This window comes from Rhodnius prolixus, unplaced genomic scaffold (assembly GCF_049639745.1).
Source record: "Rhodnius prolixus isolate KJV_2025 unplaced genomic scaffold, Rpr scaffold_7, whole genome shotgun sequence".
NCBI classification, from domain to species: domain Eukaryota; kingdom Metazoa; phylum Arthropoda; class Insecta; order Hemiptera; family Reduviidae; genus Rhodnius; species Rhodnius prolixus.
Window position 1 is genome coordinate 31,690,406 of NW_027411582.1, and position 23,773 is coordinate 31,714,178.

Consider the following 23,773-nt stretch of genomic DNA (forward strand, 5'->3'; position numbering starts at 1 on the left):
ATCTTTCATCGCGCATCATCTCAGCCAATGGGCCTTGCACATTTACTCATCGAGTGACTAGTACAATTAGCTCAACAACTGGGGTAGTTTTACCGCTGGGTTAGCTTCTTTCTCTCCACGGAGTGGACGAACATATGCGCATGTCTATACATGCATATTCAGTGCTAACAATGTTAGTTACAGCAGTAATTCTTTAATTTTCTTAAAGTAATTTTGAATACACTGATTTATTAGTAAAAAAAAAAAAAAATTGTTAAGAAAACGACGACAAAACGCATATTTTCCAAAAATGATACCGAAAATCAAACTTCTGCAAATCACAATAACTTCTCTAATTAAGTACAGTAAAATGCAGTAAAAAATTTATCGACTTGAATTGTTATCGTTATATATAAATATATTTATGTATATAAAAAAAAAAAAAAAAAATTATGCGAGCTTTTTAGAGAAAACAGGAAATGTTTACGTTTTCTAATATTTTTGCAAACTTCTCACTTCCTTTGCAACATGTTTATCCTCGCTAAAATATTTAGTATCGTGTACTGAATGTAATTGCGGCCTATATGGTGGTGTCATTTGTCGATTGACCAACGATAACCAATCGATAAAATTATACCATCGATGAAATTTTATATCGTTTACACCATTTTTCGTAGTACCATAACGTTTACTTACATCCGTTGTCAAAAGATTTCTTAATAAATCGCATAGATCATCACTAAAATAGGATGGTAAATTAAACTTTCCTTTTGTAATTTTAGTAAAAGTATGTGTCCTGTCAAGTGACATAAATGGTGTATAACCACTGCATAGTTCATAAATTAGAATGCCTAAAGCCCACCAATCCACCGATACGCCATAACCTTTATGCTCAATCATTTCTGGTGCTAGATATTCTGGTGTACCAGTCAGTGTATAAGTTCTGGTTTGGACAATTTTACTTGCACCAAAATCGGTTAACTTTAGGTAACCAAGGTGATCAATTAGTATGTTTTCTGGTTTTAAGTCTCTATGTAATAAATTGAAATTATGTAAATATTCAAATGCTAATACCATCTGGGCTGAATAAAAGGCTGAAGCTTTTTCTGACAATTTATCCATTCTCTGTAAATGAGTGAACATGTCGCCACCTAATAGTGCTGGTACTATCAAATACATACAAATTGCATCCTGCAGGAAGAATTCTAAATGTAAAGTAAATGGGAAAAAAATGGACTTTAAGATATCCTTCTCTAGTGTAAACTGTGCTACTGCTTTTCCTTTTAGTCGATCTCTTCTGATGATCTTGGCCGCTAGATAAGTTTCAATTTTTCTCAAAAATACTAATCTCACATCACCAAAACTAGCTTTACATAGCCTTTCTAATATATCAAAATCACTTAAATCTATAATTCTAACAGCTTTTTTCAGCATACGTTCACCAAATTGATAGCTTTCATCAATCAAAAATTCATCCCAATCTTGAATTTGTTCATGATATGTATAACTCATACCATATTCATCAATTTTGATACCGCTAAGTATAAAATCACGTAAGTCTTCAATTTGTGTATTCCTGCGTGGCTTGATCCACGGTTGTCGGTGTGACACCCTTGTTATATTGGCTTCATTTAGTTTTTTTGGCGTTTGATCACTTTCTTTTATCGGATTTATATAAATTACCTTTACCTTTGTATTCCTGCGTGGCTTAGGCATTCTATTTTCTTCCTTCTCTTTTCCTTTGGCCATCCTGCCTATTTAATGACAACTGGATTATATATAAACACTAAAAAAAAAAATAATAATTGTACTTAGTTACCCTAGAAACTGTAAGGACAATAAACTATTATTTAATCTAGTCACCACATGTACATTTTCTTTCAATGATAATAATGTAGCGATTAACTATTATCTACAACTTGTTAATTTAGCTTGACCTTGGAAAATATCTCATTATTTATTTTGGGGGGGGCCTCTAAGTATCCAAAAATCACGACTTTCCATTACCATAGTAATTTTCTTTGAAAGTTACTCGTCAATAAGGATTTTTTTTTTTCCAGTGCTCCGGACAATTAATCTCTCCTTAAAGATTGCCCTGATCACTCTGTCTCTCGTTAAGAGAATTGAATTAGAGCTATCCAATGATGACCTGAGTCGGCTAACTCAGGATACAGTCTGTAAGCGACACTAAACTGATTATTGATGCATGAAATTCCGAAATCGGTCAATGGTTCAATGAAGATGCGTTCTTTGACGTATAAAATCAACGTATATCTTTCTTTCTTTTTTTAGTTGTTCTATCTTTTTCCAAGATTTAATTTATAAGACAGCTAATTTGTGTAGATAGGATCGATATAGACTATCGATAGAAGCTAATTTGGTAATAATACTTTTTAAACTCTTGTTTACACTAGTTTTGTAAACAATTAAAAAATTATTAAATTAAAGACTAATGTACGAGGGTCGTTTGAAAAGTCCGTGCAAAGTCAGAGAGATAGCACCACTGGCGCGTATCGAGGTTATGTTTAGTTAGTAGCATCTCTTGGAAGAACACACACCAAGTTTCAGCCAGATCGGTCTATTTCTTTGTGTTTGGCATTCGTTTGAATCGAGGAAGTCGAGTGATTTTCAAAAAATGGACGAAAAAGAATTTCGTGTGTTGATTAAACACTACTTTATGAAAGGCAAAACGCCTCAGGAGACTAAAGAGAAGCTTGATAAACATTATGGTGACTCTGCACCTTCGATTAGAACAGTTTATAAGTGGTTTCAAAATTTTCGGAGTGGCCATATGGGCAGAAGTGACGCTGAACGTTCTGGACGCCCTGTTGAGGTTACTACTCCAGAAATCATTGATAAAATCCATGATATGGTGATGGATGACAGAAGAGTGAAGGTGCGTGAGATTGCTAGTGCTGTGGGCATCTCGAATGAACGGGTACATAATATTTTGCATCAACATTTGGACATGACAAAGCTATCCGCAAGATGGGTGCCGCGATTGCTCACGCTTGACCAAAAACGAAATCGTGTGAAGTGTTGCAAGGACGGTTTGCAGCTGTTCCAAAAGAATCCGCAGGACTTTAAGCGTCGTTTCGTCACTGTGGATGAAACATAGATACATCACTACACTCCTGAGACCAAAGAACAATCTAAACAATGGGTTACCAAGGGGGAATCTGCGCCAAAAAAGACGAAGACCGTTCCTTCGGCCGGAAAGATTATGGCGACTGTCTTTTGGGATTCGCAAGGAATAATCCTCATCGACTATCTGGAAATGGGTAAAACTATTACAGGTGCATATTATTCATCGTTATTGGACCGTTTGAAAACCGAGCTGCAAGAAAAACGCCCACGATTGGCCCACAAAAAAGTCCTTTTCCATCACGACAACGCACCAGCTCACACCTCAGCAGTTGTGGTCGCAAAATTAATGGAAATAGGGTTCCAACTCGTTTCACAACACCCCCTATTCACCAGACTTGGCTCCCTCGGACTACTATTTGTTCCCCAATATGAAGAAATGGCTGGCGGGAAAAAGATTTTATTCAAACGAGGAGGTGATTACAGAAACGAATGGCTATTTTTCAGACTTGGACAAATCCTATTATTCGGAAGGGATCAACAAACTAGAGCAGCGTTGGACGAAGTGTATAAGCCTAAAAGGAGACTATGTTGAAAAATAAAAATGGTTTACCCCCAAAAAATTAAGTAGTTTTTATTTTTGCACGGACTTTTCAAACGACCCTCGTAAGAAAATTACCATAAGTAAATTACGTATAAGTAAGTAGTTTATAAAAAACAAAACTCATTCAAAAATTATAATTTATCCAAAACTCTTAAAGAAATTGTTCAATTCAATATCTTCTTCAGATTCTGCATCGATCTCAATCGATTCAGTAACTTTTATTGCAATCGATATTTTTGGCAAGACGGGCGGTTCAATTTGACGATTTAATAATGGCAACCAATTTATATTTTGAAACCATTTATGCCTTTTAATATTGTTCAATGTAGTTCTTTTAGTTTCTTCTTTTTGCAACAGTTTCCAAACTAAATCTTGTAATAATTCTGTAAAATATGATGGACATGTATATTGCCCTTGTATGATATTGTCCAGAACTTTTGTAGCTTTAATATGATAAAATGGCGTTTTACCACAACACAATTCATAAATCATTACACCAAACGCCCAGATATCGATTGTCTCACCATAACCGCTTTTAGATAAGATTTCTGGCGCTAGATATTCAATGGTACCGCATAGTGTATAAGCGCGACTATTATTTAAAGATTTACAAAAACCAAAATCAGCCAGTTTTATGTAGCCTAAATGGTCGATTAATACATTTTTTGGCTTTAGATCTCTATAGATTAATGACATAAAATGTAGATACTCTATGGCTAGCAGAACCTGTGCTGAATAGAAGACGGCCGTTTCTTCAGTCAATTTACCACCACAATCTTCCATGATTTTGGTCAAATCACCGCCAATCGCTAATGGCATGATGAAGTACATATGTTTACTAGTTTGGAAAAAATGATCTAAATATAATGTAAAAGGAAATCTAATCGATTGTAAAATCAATTTCTCATTCAATATATACCTGATCATATTTTTCTCATAAATAGTTTTCTTTTTAATAATTTTTGTAGCATAAAATATTTTCGTATCTTTGTTAACTGTTAATAATACCCGACCGAAAGCGCCTTCGCCAATTAATTTTAAAAATTTAAAATTACATAAACTCAACTTAGTTGGTACATAATTTGTCATTTTCGCTTTGTAACTCTCTAGTTCTGTTTGTAGATATCTTTCCCAGTTTAATACCGGCGTCGGGCTATATGTTGTGCCTAAATCATTTTTATCTAAATAGATTACTTCGTTTTCTTTTATGTCGTTCAAATGTTCGCATTTTGAATTATGCATAACTCTTGTTAACATCTTTATACTTGTAATCTTACTTTCGTTACTATTGTGCTCAGGATGTTTTCCGACTGACATTTTCTTCTAAACTAGTCCTTAATTTTGATTCCTTGAACTCCTATTTTTTTTTTTAAATTCATTTAATTTTATATTTTATTAATTTTTTTAAGTTTTACTTATTTTCCTTAACCCATTTTCATTAAAAAATTAATAAAAGTTGGTTAACTGGCAACAAAAACAAACAAAATGGAAAATAACTAAAAAATATCATATGGAAATTCTCTCGTCTGATAAAATACTTTTACAACTACCCGGAAGTTGCCATAAATTTTCACCAGAATTTTGTTTAATAAAAAAATTGTCGTTTGGCTGGCCAAAAAATAAAAATATAATCATTTTAAAAAGTTTCAACTTTGGTAGGTATCCATTGTTTATTCCATTTTAAGATTTGGATAAGTAATCTCCACCTCCCTTGAAAAGAAGAAGTGTTGTTCTGGGGTGTTCCTTGATGTGAAGCAGGCTTTCGATCGGGTGTGGCACACTGGACTTCTCTGGAAGCTCAAGACCATCCTTCCAGCCACCTATTTCCTCATTTTTAAAATCATACTTGTCTGACAAGACATTTTAGAGTGAAGGTAGGAACTATTCTTTCTCCATTCCACGCTGGAGTTCCGCAAGGCAGCATACTAGGCCCCATTCGGTACACAATCTACTCCTCAGACATACCTACTCATCCTCAAACTACTCTTCTCACCAATGCTGACGATACTGCCATCTTATCTACTAACAAAGATCCATTAATAGCTCATAGAAACCTTCAGTCTCACCTCACCTCCTTAGAAAAATGGTTCAAAACAATGGGCTATCAAACTGAACGAAACTAAATCTCAAAATATTACCTTCACTCTTCGACGCATCACTCTTCCTCCTGTCTTTTACAATCTTATTCCTTTACCAGTAGTCAACCAGTAGTCCGCTACCTTGGGCTTTACCTTGACAGAAGACTTACATGGAATCCTCATACTCGACTTATGAGAACAGAACTCATCAGACGCTTCCCCATTTGTCCCACTGAAAAGACTACTCGACAACAGATCAAAACTCACTCTGGACAACAAAAGACTTATATATGTAAGTATATTAAAGCCAGTCTGGGCTTATGGCATCGAACTGTGGGGTTCTACCAAACGCTCAAATCTGCAAAGGATCCAGTCCTTGCAATCTAAAATTCTTCCCTCTATAGTTTGACTCTCCTTTCTACGTCACCGAATTAAACCATTAACACAGAGTTAAACATTCCTTTCGTGAAACAAGTTGCTGAAAACACGATACAGAAAACTCCTCACAACATCTATCTTCAAGAACATTTCCAGACAACACGTCTTAAAAGACAGTGGCCTCGCGATCTCCTCTCTGATGAAGAGAGTCAGTAGAATGTAGAATGTTATTGGAGTGTTACCGCTGGGTAACTTCTCCACTCTGATATGTGTGAATGTTATTTATTGTTATTGTTGCTTATAACGCAAAATGCGTTGATTGTAACTAAATAAATTATTAAAAAAAAAAAAAAAAGATTTGGATAAAAAAATGATCCGAATCGAATATGAAGCCGAACTTTAATGAACCGTTCATTTTTTTATTCCGTCTCTTAAATCGAGTAAAGAGAAGATAATCGAATAGATTTTCAGTTTCTCACCGGAAATAATAGTTTTTTTTTTTTTTTTTTTTTTTTTTTTTTTTTTTTTTTTTTTTTTTTTTTTTTTTTTTTTTTTTTTTTTTTTTTTTTTTTTTTTTTTTTTTATAAAAAAAGTCCCATATCCTGAAAAGTGGTTTAACCTTTCAACCTCCAAATCTACGTTCAGGACCAAAGTAAATTCAGGCAAAACTGATTACACGACTGTTATATTTCCTTCTACACTCACGTCACTCCAAAATGGACAGTGCCCATCAAATTCCTCCTTCATCAGCTTCTGGGAGCGCCTGGACCAGATAGCAGAAAAAAAACATCAAGAAGCTTCTCCAGGGGATGACACCGGTACAAACTTAATCAGACTTGCGATAGACTCTCTTCGACCTTACTAAAAGTGGCTCTCTCCAGGAGACTACATCCACTATCCCTGGTACACTCCTATGATCCAAAATCAGTCTGCTGAAACTCCTCTTTCTATCCTAGATTGTCATTCTAATCCACTCTGCCACGACATAGCCTCCTACAGATCCATCTATTCCCCTACAGACCCAAAAGACTAAAGCACTTCCTTCTCTAATTTTCTCCTCTAGCTGCAGGTTTTTCCTTCCTTTTTCCCTGCATTCTTTATCCTTCACATCTTAAGCTTTCCGCATACCATTGTTATGAAGGTTACAATGTTTAGTACATTGTCACTTCGTGTATTTATTTTTTTATAGATATTTATATTGTAATAAAGATTTATTCTATTCTATTCTAAAAAGACCAAATCCAATGGACCGGAAGTAACAAATTGTTGAATAGTATTTAGTCGCGCACAACGTTCTCTTGGTGGTTCTTTAATCTTTTCTGCCATTGCGCTACTCATTTTCCCGTGCTTCTGGTTCCCGACAAACTATAACCTTTACAGGCTACCAAGAGACTGCATCTCCTTCCATCGGCAAGAAGAAGGAGCAACAATCACCTTCCTGTATCCCTTTTTTTATATTTATCTCTTCAGCATCAGTGTTTTCTTTATCTTCAGCTTTAGGATTGGCCCTCTCGGTGTTCTTATTTTCGCCCACTCTTTATAGCCCTGGCCCTTACGACCTTCTCCCCACCTTGTGACCCCAACCTTGACGAGTTGGTGGGGCTTAGACACCAAACAGACTAGTGTCTAACCCTCCCACTTTAAAATTCTCTCGTCTTCTGCCTAGAGGATGAACAAGATGCACTGTCCTGGCAGCCTGGAAAGAAATGACATGAAAAAAAAAAACAGCAAAGGTTATAGAAAGTTTGGCGGCAAACCAGAAGCGCGGGAAGATGTTTAGCACGATGGCAGGAAATCTAAAAGAACCGCCAAGAGAAGGTTGTCTGTGTCAGAATAAATAGTTTTTATTTTCATTTTTTTTTGGGGGGGGATTCTCCCCCTGCCGAAAACTATCATCAATGATTTATCCCTTAGACTTCTTCCAAAAATTGACACTTCCAGGACTGAATCCCAGAAAAATGATTCTTTTGGGATTATCCAGGATACAGATTGGGCCATTTAAGGGTATTTGTAGTGTCGCCATTATCTTTACATAAAATCGAATTGTTAAATTTAATTGATTTTATCATTAAACTTTGTCCAATGATTAAATCTTGAAACTAATTTTCTTGCATATGAAATACATACAACCTATATATATATATTTATATTAAAATGAAAACATATGAAAATAAAACGATTTTTTTATTTATTTGAAAGGCCTGGAATTGTTAGTTGCCAGATTTAATTGTTCGTAAACAAGGATGAAATAGTTGTTTTTTCGTTTGTTTGTTCCTATTTTAGTAAATATTTAGCAGAGTTATGAAACCTAGGAAAAAATCAAGATCGTTCGAGAAAAATCAGCTAATCAGCACTGGTGAATACCTTCAAAATGAGAGTCAAATTTCAGTATGCAGTAATAATAACAGTAAACGTATAAAATTACTATTTGGAAAGACTTATCATCCTATAGAAGTGTCCGACTGGGAAAGTTATCTGAAAACGTGTAAAAGTAGTTTCCAAAAACGATATGATGATTTTAGTAAATCAACGATGAATCGTAATGATCTAATAATTATTAAAACTTTAGCAGAGGGAGAATTTTCACGTGTATCGTTGATGGCTAACGAAGGAAGTCATGTATTATTTGCTGCTAAATGCATAAATAAACGGAAAATTATGAACATACATATGGCCAAACAGATTGTTTTACAAAAACAGATATTAAAATCAATCCGATTTCCATTTTTACTATATTTAGAAGGATTTTTTCAAGATTTTAATTATATATATTTCATTATGCCATTTTTAATTGGTGATAGCATGGAGAATCTATTAAGAAAACGTTGCCAACTATCAGAAAATTTTGTGAAATTCTATTCAGCTCAAGTATTATTAGGCTTAGAATATCTACATTTTTTAAACATAATTTATAGAGATCTAAAACCAGAGAATATTTTATTCGACCATCATGGTTACATCAAATTAATTGATTTTGCTTTTGCTAAACTTTTAACAAATAATCGTACGTACACATTTTGTGGCACTCTTGATTATCTAGCGCCAGAGGTTATCCTCCAAAAAGGTTATGGTCTATCTGCCGATTGGTGGTCTTTTGGTGTATTATTGTACGAACTATGCTACGGACGTTCACCTTATCATGATGAAGATGATGAAAACATTCTGGAAAATATTTTTTTTGGTAAATTAAAAATGCCTGATTGGTTTAGTACATCTTTAAAAAAATTATTAAAAAAATTATTAACAACGGATACAACAAAACGTTTAGGATGTTCTTTTAAAGGCGCCGATGATGTTAAAAGACATTATTGGTTTAAATCTATTGATTTTATGGCATTGGTTAATCGTAACCTAAAACCACCCTACGTACCGGACAATGAACAACTGAAAATGGCGGTTTATTTGGACAGCTCAACTGAAAGCGATTTGAACAGTGTTACTGAAGATACAAAAGATAAATTTGACGATGTATTCAAAAATATATAACATCTTGAGAAAAAGAAATGTTCATTTTTTTTGTTTTAAATTAAATTAAATTTAAATAGTTATAAAAGATCCATTAATAGCTCATAGAAACCTTCAGTCTCACCTCAACTCCATAGGGTAAAATGGGCTATCAAACTGAACGAAACTAAATCTCAAAATATTACCTTCACTCTTCGACGAATCACTCATCCTCCTGTCTTTTATAATCTCATTCCTTTACCAGTAGTACGCTACCTTGGGCTTTACCTTGACAGAAGACTTACATGGAACCCTCATACTCGACTTAAGGAGAACAGAACTCAACAGACGCTTCCGACAATTGAAAAGACTAACTAGACAACAGATCAAAACTCACTCTAGACAACAAAAGACTTATTTACTCGTACGAGGGTCGTTTGAAAAGTCCGTGCAAAAATAAAAACTACTTAATTTTTTTGGGGTAAACCATTTTTATTTTTCAACATAGTCTCCTTTTAGGCTTATACACTTCGTCCAACGCTGCTCTAGTTTGTTGATCCCTTCCGAATAATAGGATTTGTCCAAGTCTGAAAAATAGCCATTCGTTTCTGTAATCACCTCCTCGTTTAAATAAAATCTTTTTCCCGCCAGCCATTTCTTCATATTGGGGAACAAATAGTAGTCCGAGGGAGCCAAGTCTGGAGAATAGGGGGGGATGTGAAACGAGTTGGAACCCTATTTCCATTAATTTTGCGACCACAACTGCTGAGGAGCTGGTGCGTTGTCGTGATGGAAAAGGACTTTTTTTTGTGGGCCAATCGTGGGCGTTTTTTCTTGCAGCTCGGTTTTCAAACGGTCCAATAACGATGAATAATATGCACCTGTAATAGTTTTACCCATTTCCAGATAGTCGATGAGGATTATTCCTTGCGAATCCCAAAAGACAGTCGCCATAATCTTTCCGGCCGAAGGAACGGTCTTCGCCTTTTTTGGCGCAGATTCCCCCTTTGGTAACCCATTGTTTAGATTGTTCTTTGGTCTCAGGAGTGTAGTGATGTATCCATGTTTCATGCACAGTGACGAAACGACGCTTAAAGTGCTGCGGATTCTTTAAGTCAACAGCTGCAAACCGTCCTTGCAACACTTCACACGATTTCGTTTTTGGTCAAGCGTGAGCAATCGCGGCACCCATCTTGCGGATAGCTTTGTCATGTCCAAATGTTGATGCAAAATATTATGTACCCGTTCATTCGAGATGCCCACAGCACTAGCAATCTCACGCACCTTCACTCTTCTGTCATCCATCACCATATCATGGATTTTATCAATGATTTCTGGAGTAGTAACCTCAACAGGGCGTCCAGAACGTTCAGCGTCACTTGTGCCCATATGGCCACTCCGAAAATTTTGAAACCACTTATAAACTGTTCTAATCGAAGGTGCAGAGTCACCATAATGTTTATCAAGCTTCTCTTTAGTCTCCTGAGGCGTTTTGCCTTTCATAAAGTAGTGTTTAATCAACATACGAAATCCTTTTTGTCCATTTTTTGAAAATCACTCGACTTCCTCGATTCAAACGAATGCCAAACACAAAGAAATAGACCGATCTGGCTGAAACTTGGTGTGTGTTCTTCCAAGAGATGCTACTAACTAAACATAACCTCGATACGCGCCAGTGGTGCTATCTCTCTGACTTTGCACGGACTTTTCAAACGACCCTCGTATGTATGTATATTAAAGTCAGTCTTGAAGCACCGAACTGTGGGGAGGTTCAACCAAACGTTCAAATCTCTACAAAGGATCCAGGTCTTTGCAGTCTAAAATTCTTCGCTCTATAGAAAAACGCTCCTTTCTACGTCACCGAATCAAACCATTCACACTTGACTTGAACCATTTCCTTTCTGTACAACACAAGTTGTTGAAAACATGATACAGAAAATTCCATCTTAACATTCAATCTAATCACAATCCCACTTGTACAACACTTCTATCTTCCAGAACATTTCTAGACAACCCTTCTACGACTGTCTTATAAGACCTTTGGTCTCGCGATCTCCTCTCTGATGAAGAGAGTCAGCAGAATGTACGTTTTTATGTGCAATGCACAATGCAGTGCAAACGCAGAATGTGCAATTCTCGAGCGGACTCGCCATCGTTAACTGAGTAAATTTGAGGTTATGTTTACAAAATATAATTGAACAGCTGATCAGATGTCATCGCAAGGTTGCCAACTTTATGTCCTGAAAGTTTCATACGGACCAATTTAGCTGTTTTTGAACAGTAGTAATTTGTCTCGTTACTTATTGAATGACCCTCGTAGAATGTTATTGGAGTGTTACCGCTGGGTAACTTCTCCACTCTGATATTGTGTGAGATGATGCTTATTTGTTACCCTTGTTGCTTACAACGCAATGCGTTGATTGCAACTAAATAAATTATTTTTAAAAAAAAAGCTTTATTTTATTAATTAAAAATAGTAAATATATATTAGGTATATATAGACATTAAAATAATATTTCTATGGTAATATTTAATTTATATTTTAAAATTATTTCTACGCGAAAATATTTTAAGAAATACAAAAATAGGTAAAAAAGTTAATTATTAAAAGTAACTAAAAGAAAAAAATCAAATATGTTTAAATGTGAAGAAAGTGAACTTAGTAGCGATGGAAGTGATAAGGAAGAAAGAGCTGCTGAGAGGGCAGAAAAAGAAAAAAAATTAGTTGAGGAAATGAAGAAACGCAAAGTTAGAAAAGAAGAGAAATCGGATGATGATGAAGATTCAGATGTGGATTTAGATGAAACCAAAATAGTTGACATAGCTGAGGAATATCTAGCGGCCGCTTTTCCACAAAAGATTTCAACAAATTTTGTATTTACTAAAGTAAATCAATTAGGTAATTTCTTTGATTTAAGGCCAGTGAAAAATTGGGATACCTATATGAAAATGGAGAATAGTGAATTTTTAAAACGTTATCGTTTTAAACCATTTAACAATACGTATACTAAAAAAGATTTCCAATTTTTAAAAAGTTATGGCAGGTCAATGTTTTCCGAATGTTTACTGGCGAAAAATAGGAAAACCAAATTATATTATGGTATAAAGTGTTACAAGAAGAAAACCATTCTACAGTTGGAGATAGGAAAATTAGTTGAAAATGAGATGAAATTATTGAATGCAATCAGGTCTCCATTCATTGAACATGCCAGTTATTTTTTCGAAGATTCCAAAAGGCAATTTTTTACCATACCATTAAGTCTTGGCGGTACAGTATTTGGTTTATTAAAACGTCATTATCGTTTGACCGAATATTATTGCAAATTTATTGCAGCTCAAGTTGTATTAGCTATTGAATATCTACACAATATGGAAATCATTTATAGAAATCTAAAACCAGAAAATATGCTAATCGACCATCATGGTTTCATCAAATTGGCTGATCTAAGTATTAGTAAAAAACTAGAAGATACTACGAGAACTTTTACTTTATGCGGCGGTACAATTGAATATCTAGCACCGGAAATGTTAACCACAAGTGGCTATGATAAATCAGTAGATTATTGGGCCATTGGTATACTGATCTATGAACTCTACACAGGGATAACACCATTCTACAATGAGGATGAACTATTGGTCTATAAAAATATATTAGAAGGAAACTATCATAATCATTTTACATTTTCCTCAACTTTAATCAATCTAATTAAATCATTATTGAAATCAACACCAAACGATCGATTGGGCAATCTAGAAGATGGTATAAATGATATTAAAAATCATTATTGGTTTAAGGATATTTTATGGTTACCATTGTTTAACAAAGCCGTCATACCGCCTTATGTGCCGGAAATCACTGAACCACATGATATGTGCTTTTATGAGGGACTTGATAATGAGGATTCTGAACTGAACGAATCGTGCGAACTAAAATGAGTCAGGAAATGGAACTAATCACAAATTTTTTTGTTTAAATACGGATTTTGTTTTAAGTAATTAAAAATTTTAATTTGAGTAATTAAAATTTTATGAATTGGTTGTGGTTTTTATTTTAATTTCTTATTTATTATTTTGTAATAAAGGCGTGTCAAGAACTAAGTTCATTTGTGCTCAGAGCTTTATTCAAAGCATAGACAGTGTTCTCTCGTTAAAGACATTATCCATGACCAGACCAGTGTGACCAGTGAAGTGAAAATCAAAGGACTAGAAGCGGGATTTGAACCCCGGGGATATCCGCGTGGTTATCCACCCCTGAACTGGATATCCTTCTCACTAAAATTTAATAGCTCCTGTTTACCGACTTCTGTACAATAGGGGAAAGGCGTAATTTTACTGTGTGTGACATTATTGATTTTAAATTTAATAACATAAGGGGGCCACCCAATCTCATTTCAGAAAGAATTCTTATAACTTGAAAAGAAATGAATTTATCTAAATATTGTTGGCCAACATTTTGAGAATTCCAAAATATATTAAAAATAATGTTATTAACTTTTTTTTTTAATCATCTAAGTGCAAATGTTCCCTGTTTTATTATAGAAATACGAGGGTCGTTTGAAAAGTCCGTGCAAAAATAAAAACTACTTAATTTTTTGGGGTAAACCTTTTTTATTTTTCAACATAGTCTCCTTTTAGGCTTATACACTTCGTTCAATGCTGCTCTAGTTTGTTGATCCCTTCCGAATAATAGGATTTGTCCAAGTCTGAAAAATAGCCATTCGTTTCTGCAATCACCTCCTCGTTTGAATAAAATCTTTATCCCGCCAGCCATTTCTTCATATTGGGGAACAAATAGTAGTCCGAGGGAGCCAAGTCTGGAGAATAATGGGGATGTGAAACGAGTTGGAACCCTATTTCCATTAATTTTGCGACCACAACTGCTGAGGTGTGAGCTGGTGCGTTGTCGTGATGGAAAAGGACTTTTTTGTGGGCCAATCGTGGGCGTTTTTCTTGCAGCTCGGTTTTCAAACGGTCCAATAACGATGAATAATATGCACCTGTTTTACCCTTTTCCAGACAGTCGATGAGGATTATTCCTTGCGAATCCCAAAAGACAGTCGCCATAATCTTTCCGGCCGAAGGAACGGTCTTCGCCTTTTTTGGCGCAGATTCCCCCTTGGTAACCCATTGTTTAGATTGCTCTTTGGTCTCAGGAGTGTAGTGATGTATCCATGTTTCATCCACAGTGACGAAACGACGATTAAAGTCCTGCGGATTCTTCTGGAACAGCTGCAAACCGTCCTTGCAACACTTCATACGATTTCGTTTTTGGTCAAGCGTGAGCAATCGCGGCACCCATCTTGCGGATAGCTTTGTCATGTCCAAATGTTGATGCAAAATATTTTGTACCCGTTCATTCGAGATGCCCACAGCACTAGCAATCTCACGCACCTTCACTCTTCTGTCATCCATCACCATATCATGGATTTTATCAATGATAACCTCAACAGGGCGTCCAGAACGTTCAGCGTCACTTGTGCCCATATGGCCACTCCGAAAATTTTGAAACCACTTATAAACTGTTCTAATCGAAGGTGCAGAGTCACCATAATGTTTATCAAGCTTCTCTTTAGTCTCCTGAGGCGTTTTGCCTTTCATAAAGTAGTGTTTAATCAACACACGAAATTCTTTTTCGTCCATTTTATGAAAATCACTCGACTTCCTCGATTCAAACGAATGCCAAACACAAAGAAATAGACCGATCTGGCTGAAACTTGGTGTGTGTTCTTCCAAGAGATGCTACTAACTAAACATAACCTCGATACGCGCCAGTGGTGCTATCTCTCTGACTTTGCACGGACTTTTCAAACGACCCTCGTATTAGGTTTGTGATATAAGCACTTCTGATTCTAGAAGGGGTTTGAAATCCAATTATCATTTGTGATTTAGGGTTTTGGGAATATACTCTATGAAAGACAATTTTAATCCTGTTAAATGTGCTATTTATATTTTCTCGTATACCTTAAGACAGACCAACCTTACAACTTTACGGGCATATGATAATTTTGCCAGAAATATTCCTTAGATTTTTTTAAATATCTTTCAAAATTGGTATTCTCATTAAGGTATTCCTTTTTCTTTAAATTTACGAACCTTATTAATTTCATTTTGTACAATTCGTGCTGTAGCAGACTGAACGGTTGATAATTTATACCGCCTGTAGTTCTCAGCTTTGCGCTGAAAGTAGACAACGCACTGGAGGCTGCCGCCATATTGCTGGGATTCCACTTCCTTCCTTACTTAGCAACTTCCCGTTTATTTTTTCCTTTCTTTCATAGTGAACTTGGACGGTGAATACTATTCACTTATGTTTAGAAGCTATTTTTCAGTTTTCTTTTGAATTTTCCTTATTGTTTATTTTTTCTTTTCAAAGATAAGAATTTTCTAAGATAATTCCTTGAAACTAACAACCTAAGAAGACCTTTAAATCTACACAAATAACTATTCAAAATAAAACATTGAACGTTTCCTAGCAATTTTTTTGAAGCTATTTTTTTAAACTCCAGAGCCAGATAGATTTTCATTTTCTCTTCTTTTCCCTGATCGGGAATATCCGGTAAGAGAGACCGCTCTCAGTATTAAGAACTATTATTTAGACCAGCGATTCCCAACCTGTGGTACGCGAAAAATAATCAATAATGGCGGACATAAAAAATTAAATCATATAAACGTTTTTTTCCTATAATACATAAAAATTATTTTAATTAATAATATTATACAGTAAAGATGTTACTATATCACGGTTCGCCTAGAACGATTTTAATTGAAAAGTTCACCAACATGAAAAATATTTCTTTCTCCTTATTATTTGGGTCTAAACTAACCAAAATCCACTGAAAACCAAATCGGTTTACGTTGCGGATTTTTTTTTTTTAATTTTTGGTCAAAAAACGGCTTTTTTTTGCATTGTTAAGCCTAATAAATGGAAAAACGATACAGTTTTTTGCAAAACCAATGCATGCATTTTGAAGCTGAGGGAATTTCTGACAGATTGATGTATTTTATAAATGATAAAAATGAAATTTCGACATTCAAAATCAATAAAAAAGACATTTTTGAGCAAAATAAGGCAAAAACAAGGGGTTTCTCCGTTTTTTTGTGGAAGGGAATGGGACTTTTCTCAAAAATGAGAAAAATTCCTGCAAAATACAATATTTATACACTGGAAAAAATGAAACTTTTTGGATTACTAAGCCCTGCAATGCGATAAAAAATTATTTGGGCTCTTTTAATCCAAAACGTTTCATTAAATGAATTTGAATTGGAAAAATTCACTTTTCCCAGTGTATAAATATTGTGTTTTGCAGAAATTTTTCTCCATTTTTGAAAAGTCCCATTCCCTTCCACAAAAAAACGATGATTTATTTGTTAAGTAAGCTTTGAAATGCGAGAAACCCTTGTTTTTGCCTTATTTTGCTCAAAAATGTCTTTTTTATTGATTTTGAATGTCAAAATTTCATTTTTATCATTTATAAAATACATGATACATGTCGGAAATTCCCTCAGCTTCAAAATGCATGCATTGGTTTTGCAAAAAACTGTATCGTTTTTCCATTTATTAGGCTTAACAATGCAAAAAAAAGCCGTTTTTTGACCTGAAAAATTAAAAAAAAAAAAAATCCGCAACGTAAACCGATTTGGTTTTCAGTGGATTTTGGTTAGTTTAGACCCAAATAATAAGGAGAAAGAAATATTTTTCATGGTTGTGAACTTTTCAATTAAAATCGTTCTAGGCGAACCGTCATATAGTAACATCTTTACTGTATAATATTATTAATTAAAATAATTTTTATGTATTATAGAAAAAAACGTTTATATGATTTAATTTTTTATGTCCGCCATTATTGATTATTTTTCGCGTACCACAGGTTGGGAATCGCTGGTCTAAATAATAGTTCTTAATACTGAGAGCGGTCTCTCTTACCGGATATTCCCGATCAGGGAAAAGAAGAGAAAATGAAAATCTATCTGGCTCTGGAGTTTAAAAAAATAGCTTCAAAAAAATTGCTAGGAAACGTTCAATGTTTTATTTTGAATAGTTATTTGTGTAGATTTAAAGGTCTTCTTAGGTTGTTAGTTTCAAGGAATTATCTTAGAAAATTCTTATCTTTGAAAAGAAAAAAAAAAACAACAAGGAAAATTCAAAAGAAAACTGAAAAATAGCTTCTAAACATAAGTGAATAGTATTCACCGTCCAAGTTCACTATGAAAGAAAGGAAAAAATAAAGGGGAAGTTGCCAACTAAGGAAGGAAGTGGAATCCCAGCAATATGGCGGCAGCCTCCAGTGCGTTGTCTACTTTCAGCGCAAAGCTGAGAACTACAGGCGGTATAAATTATCAACCGTTCAGTGTGCTACAGCACGAATTGTACAAAATGAAATTAATAAGGTTCGTAAATTTAAAGAAAAAGGAATACCTTAATGTGAATAACAATTTTGAAAATTATTTAAAGAAATCTAAGGAATATTTCTGGCAAAATTATCATATGCCCGCAAAAACTAATCTAACTAGTGCTGATTTTGATTTTATTAAAATCTTAGGCAATGGTACTTTTGGTGTAGTATTGATGGCTATGAAAAGCGATAATGAACATTTTTATGCTATAAAAGTAATCAATAAAAGATTATTGATTGAGAAAAAATATTTACCACATGTAAAATCAGAGAGATTTGTATTGCAAGCATTGAACTTCCCATTTTTAATCAATTTAGAATATTTTTATCAGACTGTAAACAATTTATTTTATGTAATGCCATTGGTGCTTGGAAATAATCTGCACGAGATGCTAAAAATAGAGTTTAAATTTAGAGAAAGCGTAGCTAGATTTTATCTAGCACAGATTGTTCTAGCTTTAGAATTCCTACAATTTATCGGAGTTATACACAGAGATATTAAACCAGAAAATATCGTTCTGGATAGTAATGGTTATGTGAAACTTGTGGATTTTGGGCTTTGTAAATTATTAAATGGTAGGACTTTTACATTGTGCGGTTCACCAGAATATATGGCGCCAGAAATTTTAAAAAATCAAGGCTATGATGCAGCTATAGATTGGTGGGCATTCGGTATACTAGCTTATGAATTATGCAGTGGTACATCGCCATTTAAAGCCCATTCAGTAAAAAAAATCTTTACAAAAATATTAAAAGGTGCCTATCATTTTCCATCATATTTCAGCATAGAATTGAAAGATTTTATCTCTCGTTTTCTAATTACTGATAAAACAAAACGTATCAACTTTGTACATGAAGGTATAACATTTATAAAATCGCATTTATGGTTTTATGGTATCAACTGGAATGGAATAATAAATCGTACTTTACCGCCGCCAATTATCCCAAATTTAACAAAATTTGGTAAATTAATAAAGCTAGAAATAGTAGAAGCCAATGAAGGTGATGACCCTAAAAAATACGAACGATGGTTTAAGGATTTTTAAATAGACATAAAAAAAATATATATATATGTATATAAACATTAAAATCGCGTAATATTTTTTCACAAAACTTTTAAGTTTTAAGTTTTTAAAGAATACGATCTTCTTTCTCCCCACTTAAACATATCGACGCTGGAGTTCCACAGGGCAGCATTCTGGGTCCTATTCTCTACTCCATTTACACTTCAGACATACCAACAGATACTAACACTACACTTCTCACATACGCAGATGACACCGCGCCTTACTGTCCACTATTCATGATCCTGTACTTGCTCACAGAAATCTGCAGTCACATCTCTCCTCCTTAGAACAGTGGTTCAAGAGATGGGCTATTAAACTTAATGAAACCAAGTCTCAAAATATCGCCTTCACTCTTCGTCGCATTACTCTTCCTCCAGTCACCTATAACCTAACACCTCTACCAGTAGTGAACGTTGCCCGCTACCTTGGGCTTTACTTAGACCGCAGGCTTTCTTGGAACCCCCACACTAGACTTAAAAGACCAGAACTGAACAGACGCTATCGACTACTTAAAAGACTCTAAGACGACAGATCAAAACTCTCTCTGGACAACAAAAGACTAATTAATACACCTATTTTAAAACCCAACTGGGCGTATGGAATAGAGCTGTGGGGTTCAACCAAACGCTCCAATCTTCAAAGGTTTCAATCTCTACAATCTAAAATTCTTCGAACTATTGTAAACGCTCCTTTTTATGTCTCCAACCTGACTATACACACTGACCTAAACATTCCTTTTGTCACACAAGTTGCTAAAACAAGATACAGAAAACTCCACTACAACCTGCAATCTCATATAAATCCTCTAGCTCAAAATCTTTCTTCTAGAACTCTTCCTGACAACCCGACAAGACGCCTTAAGAGACAGTGGCCTCGTGATCTCCTCTCAAGTGAAGAGAGCGACTAATATCCTATTTTGGAGTGTTACCACTGGGTAACTTCTCCACTCGTATTCTTCTGTTATTGTTGTTACTGTTATCACTGTTACTTATAGCGCCAACGCGCTGATTGTAGCAAAAATAAACGCAAAAAAAAAGTTTTAAAGAATTAAAAAAAAAAAAAAAATATGCTTATAACAAGACTGTTGGATAGTTCGGGACCTAAAACGGAAATAGTGCACAACATTGAACTAAAGGGTGACCCAGTGAAAATGACCACATTTATTTCTTTAATAACAACAAAAGTATTACAGATATAAAAGTAGCAAAAAAATCTTAGAAAAGTAGAAACATGGGAGATTATTTGTGGAATATTACATCCTTCAAATGATGACCGTTCTGGGCTTTACATTCTTCCAATCGTTTAACGAAGTTTTTGAATACTTTCTTCAGCATGGAAGCCGAAATTTTTGCGAATTCAGCTCTAATCCTCGATTTTTAAATCCTCTAGATCACGGGGGCTTGGTTTCATAAACACGACTTTTCAAATACCCCCACAGAAAAGAATCTGGAACCGTCAAATCTGGCGAGCGAGGCGGCCAAGCGAAATCTGAAGAACGTGACAATAAACGAATTCAACGCAAACGAACACAACAACGCAAGTGTAAGAGCAGCGGTGTGACAAGTTGCCCCGTCTTGCTGGAGGAACCAGGTTTGATTCAAACGACGTTTGCGGCGGAGTTAGGGGATGAGGAACAAGTTTAACATCTCCCTGTACCTCTCTCCATTGACGGTTCCGTCGAAAAAATACGGTCCGATAATTCCCCACGATGCTACACCGGCCCATACTGTAACTCGTTGGCTATGTAACGGTTTTTCTGGAATGAATTGGGGATTACCACTTGCCCAGTACCGAAAGTTTTGTTTATTTACCGATCCAGAGAGTTCGAAATGAGCTTCATCGCTCATTAAAAGATTATTTAAATCAATCTCACCATCGTCCAATTTCTTTAACGTGTTTACGGCGAAAAGTAATCTCTGTCGGTAATCAGTTTCTTTCAACTCTTGAGTGATCATCAACTTATATGGATGGTGGTTCAAGTCTGAGGTTAGAATTCGACGCACAGATTCCCTTGATAACTTTAAAGAAGCTGCGTGACGGCGAGCGGAACGAGGTGGACTAATTTTTATTGCTTGGCAAACTTTTCCGATGTTTTCCGGTGTACGAACTGTTCTTTTGGCACCTGGATGAATCTTATCAGCCGTCTTGCCATTTTCACGGAAGTTTTCAACCCACCTGAGGATCGATTTTCGCGTAGGAACAGATTCATTACTTTTAACTTTGAACTGTTTACGAAACGCTCTATGAACTTTCACAACCGATTTATCTCGAAAATATGCTTCTACACAAAATGCTCGTTTTTTTTTGCAGTGTAACGTTCTATGATTACTAAAATGTTGATAACAGGAATCTACCAGGTCTCTATTAACCATAGAGCGCGCGTTCGTCCCTGTAGCAGTGTTACCACCACAGTTATTCAAAAAAGAAATGTGGTCATTTTCACTGGGTCACCCTAGTATTTTGTGGGATCCTGTGTGGAGTAATGTGTCACTAGTTTGGATTGTCAGTGTGTTAATGCAATTCGCAAGGATGCGACAAAGGTTCTATTGTAGTAAAAAAGAGAATTATCTACGGGAAAACTTACTGACGTAAGAGGAAGCAATACGTCTCACTAATAGCTGGAACGTAGCTAAAAAAAACCTCCATCAGAGCGCTCTAGTTAGCTACTTTTTTGTTTTTAAATTTAACTTTTTGAAGAGATTAAGCAAAGTTAAGAAAGCCATTAATGAAGTTCAAGGTAACAAAAAATTTGGTTACCTACTTTAGGTTACCACAATCGGACCGGAAATCAGCTTTTTAATCAAAATCACCTAATCAGTCACTTTACTGAATCCAGTTTTTTTTGAGATTTTATCGAATTCAACTCCTCTGACTTTTATTCGGTAAATTACTTCAATAATATTATAAGAACTTTGATTAAGGGTTATTTTTACTTGTGGGAACTAGGGTGATTATATTGCCCCTAAAGTGCTTTTTTTTTTTAGTGTGTTGTACGGTTCTATTAAGAATCATTAAATTTGTTGTAAAACTCCGAGTTTAAAGGAAATGACTTTACCAGAAATATCTGTTTTTAACCAAAGGCTTCATTACTTTTTTTTGGATAATTTTCTTGAAAATGACTTTTGGGAATTGAATTTCTCTCGTTTAATTATGCTATCAATCAGCGTAGTGGTGCTGTAAGTAACCATGATAAAACTGAATAGTAAGAAGTATAAGAGTGGTAGAAGTTAATCCAGTGGTAACACTCCAAAACGCTGTGTTTGTCCACTCTTTTCACTAGAATGGAGATCATGAGGTCACTGTCTCTTAAGACGTCTTGTCCGGGTTATCAGGAAGAGTTCTAGGTAGAAATATTTTGAACTAGAGGATTTCCTTTGCGTGTAATTGCAGGTTAAAATGGACTTTCTTGAATCCGCGTTTTTAGAATTGAAATTAAACTTCAGTTATTTATTTATTAAATACATAGATTTATTTATCAATTTTTCTAGAATAGTTTTTTTTCTTAGAAGCTGTATTAATTTGGTAAGAATTAAGTATTAAAACTGTCCGGCAGACGTTACGTTGAAAAACACCCAAAATTGACAATTTTTTTTTTCTCTTTTTCTATAAAAGTTAAAATTCCCAAACTTTCTTTAAAATAAAGGGCAGATCCTTCTTTATAACTGTAATTTTTTTGCAACAAGCCAGATTTCGAGAAAAAAAGTTGCTGAAAATGGGCAAACATTTTCCAAAATGGTTTTTGTTACTTCTTTTTTTTTGTAAACAACGGTAGCGCCTAAACGCGTGAACCTATTTTCATTACTTAAATAGTATACATAGTTCCGCGAAACATTTTTAGTGAAGAGAAAAGAGAATTTCAGTGAGAGAAAGTCGTAGTATTAAAAGAGAATCTCACCGGATGATTCCATATTCAGTGAAGTACGAGGTGTGGCTATTAAAATAACCAGACTGTTGCTGTAAAACATTTTATTTTAAATTTATACATATTTAGTTATTATCACCTTCAATATACACCCCCTCCTTTATCCCTACAAAGCTACACGGCGAATTTACCATTGATCGAAACAGTGTTGGAAGTCTTTTTCTCTGAGCTCCTGCATGGACGCGTGCCGCTTTTTCTTTCACAGCTTCAACGTACTGTGAAATCGAGTTCCTTTTAATGCATTATTTGACTTTGGGGGAACAGACTCTAAAATCACATGGGGCCAGGTCAGGCCCCTCATAAGGCGGATGGCCTAAAACTGGTATGTTGTACTTGGCTAGAAACGTCTTGACAGTGTGAGCCGGCGCGTGATTTGTTCTTCCACAAATCGGGTCTTTTTTTTTTTCCTTACTCTTTCACGGAGTTGAGCAAACACCTCACCGGTAGTAATGTTGATTAATTATAATCGATATTTTCATATCCGTTTTGGACGTGTGGAAGGGCAACCCAGGCGGTCATCATCTCCGACGTCTTCTTGGAAACGCTTCAACCACTCAAAAACTTGCGCACGAGATACAACATCCATAAACTTCTTTTAATACAAGATCAAGTTTCAGTAGCGGTTTTACCCAGTTTCATGAGAAATTTCACGACAATTCCTTGCTCTACTACATGTGTAGTACCATGTTTTCGGGCAAAACGAAACTAACACCTCTTATACAAACACGTCAGGTTCCGGTCAGACAGATTTCTGTACAAACAAGTGAGATGCTGCAATCGAAAGAGAAGGCTTTACGCTGTGAACAGCTGTCGGTCGTTTAGGA

General features: G+C 35.1%; 3 protein-coding genes and 2 pseudogenes across 3 annotated transcripts in view; 4 read left to right on the plus strand and 1 right to left on the minus strand.

Moving 5' to 3' along the window:
* Nucleotides 1-23,773, plus strand: part of LOC141446580 (uncharacterized) — a 110,642-nt gene that overhangs the window by 57,122 nt on the left and 29,747 nt on the right. The window lies entirely within an intron of this gene.
* Nucleotides 365-5,133, minus strand: LOC141446557 (ribosomal protein S6 kinase alpha-5-like). Its single transcript, XM_074113099.1, has 2 exons — nucleotides 3,808-5,133; nucleotides 365-1,733 (listed from the first exon to the last, which is right to left on the minus strand). The coding sequence occupies exons 1-2, from the start codon at nucleotides 4,982-4,984 to the stop codon at nucleotides 472-474; spliced, it is 2,439 nt and encodes an 812-aa protein (XP_073969200.1). The 5' UTR covers nucleotides 4,985-5,133; the 3' UTR covers nucleotides 365-471.
* On the plus strand, nucleotides 8,293-9,622 carry LOC141446579 (cAMP-dependent protein kinase catalytic subunit beta pseudogene; annotated as a pseudogene).
* LOC141447424 (cAMP-dependent protein kinase catalytic subunit alpha-like) lies at nucleotides 12,094-13,605 on the plus strand. Its single transcript, XM_074114932.1, has one exon. It carries the CDS (start codon nucleotides 12,202-12,204, stop codon nucleotides 13,501-13,503), a length of 1,302 nt encoding a protein of 433 aa, XP_073971033.1. The 5' UTR covers nucleotides 12,094-12,201; the 3' UTR covers nucleotides 13,504-13,605.
* Nucleotides 17,570-19,032, plus strand: LOC141447425 (cAMP-dependent protein kinase catalytic subunit beta pseudogene; annotated as a pseudogene).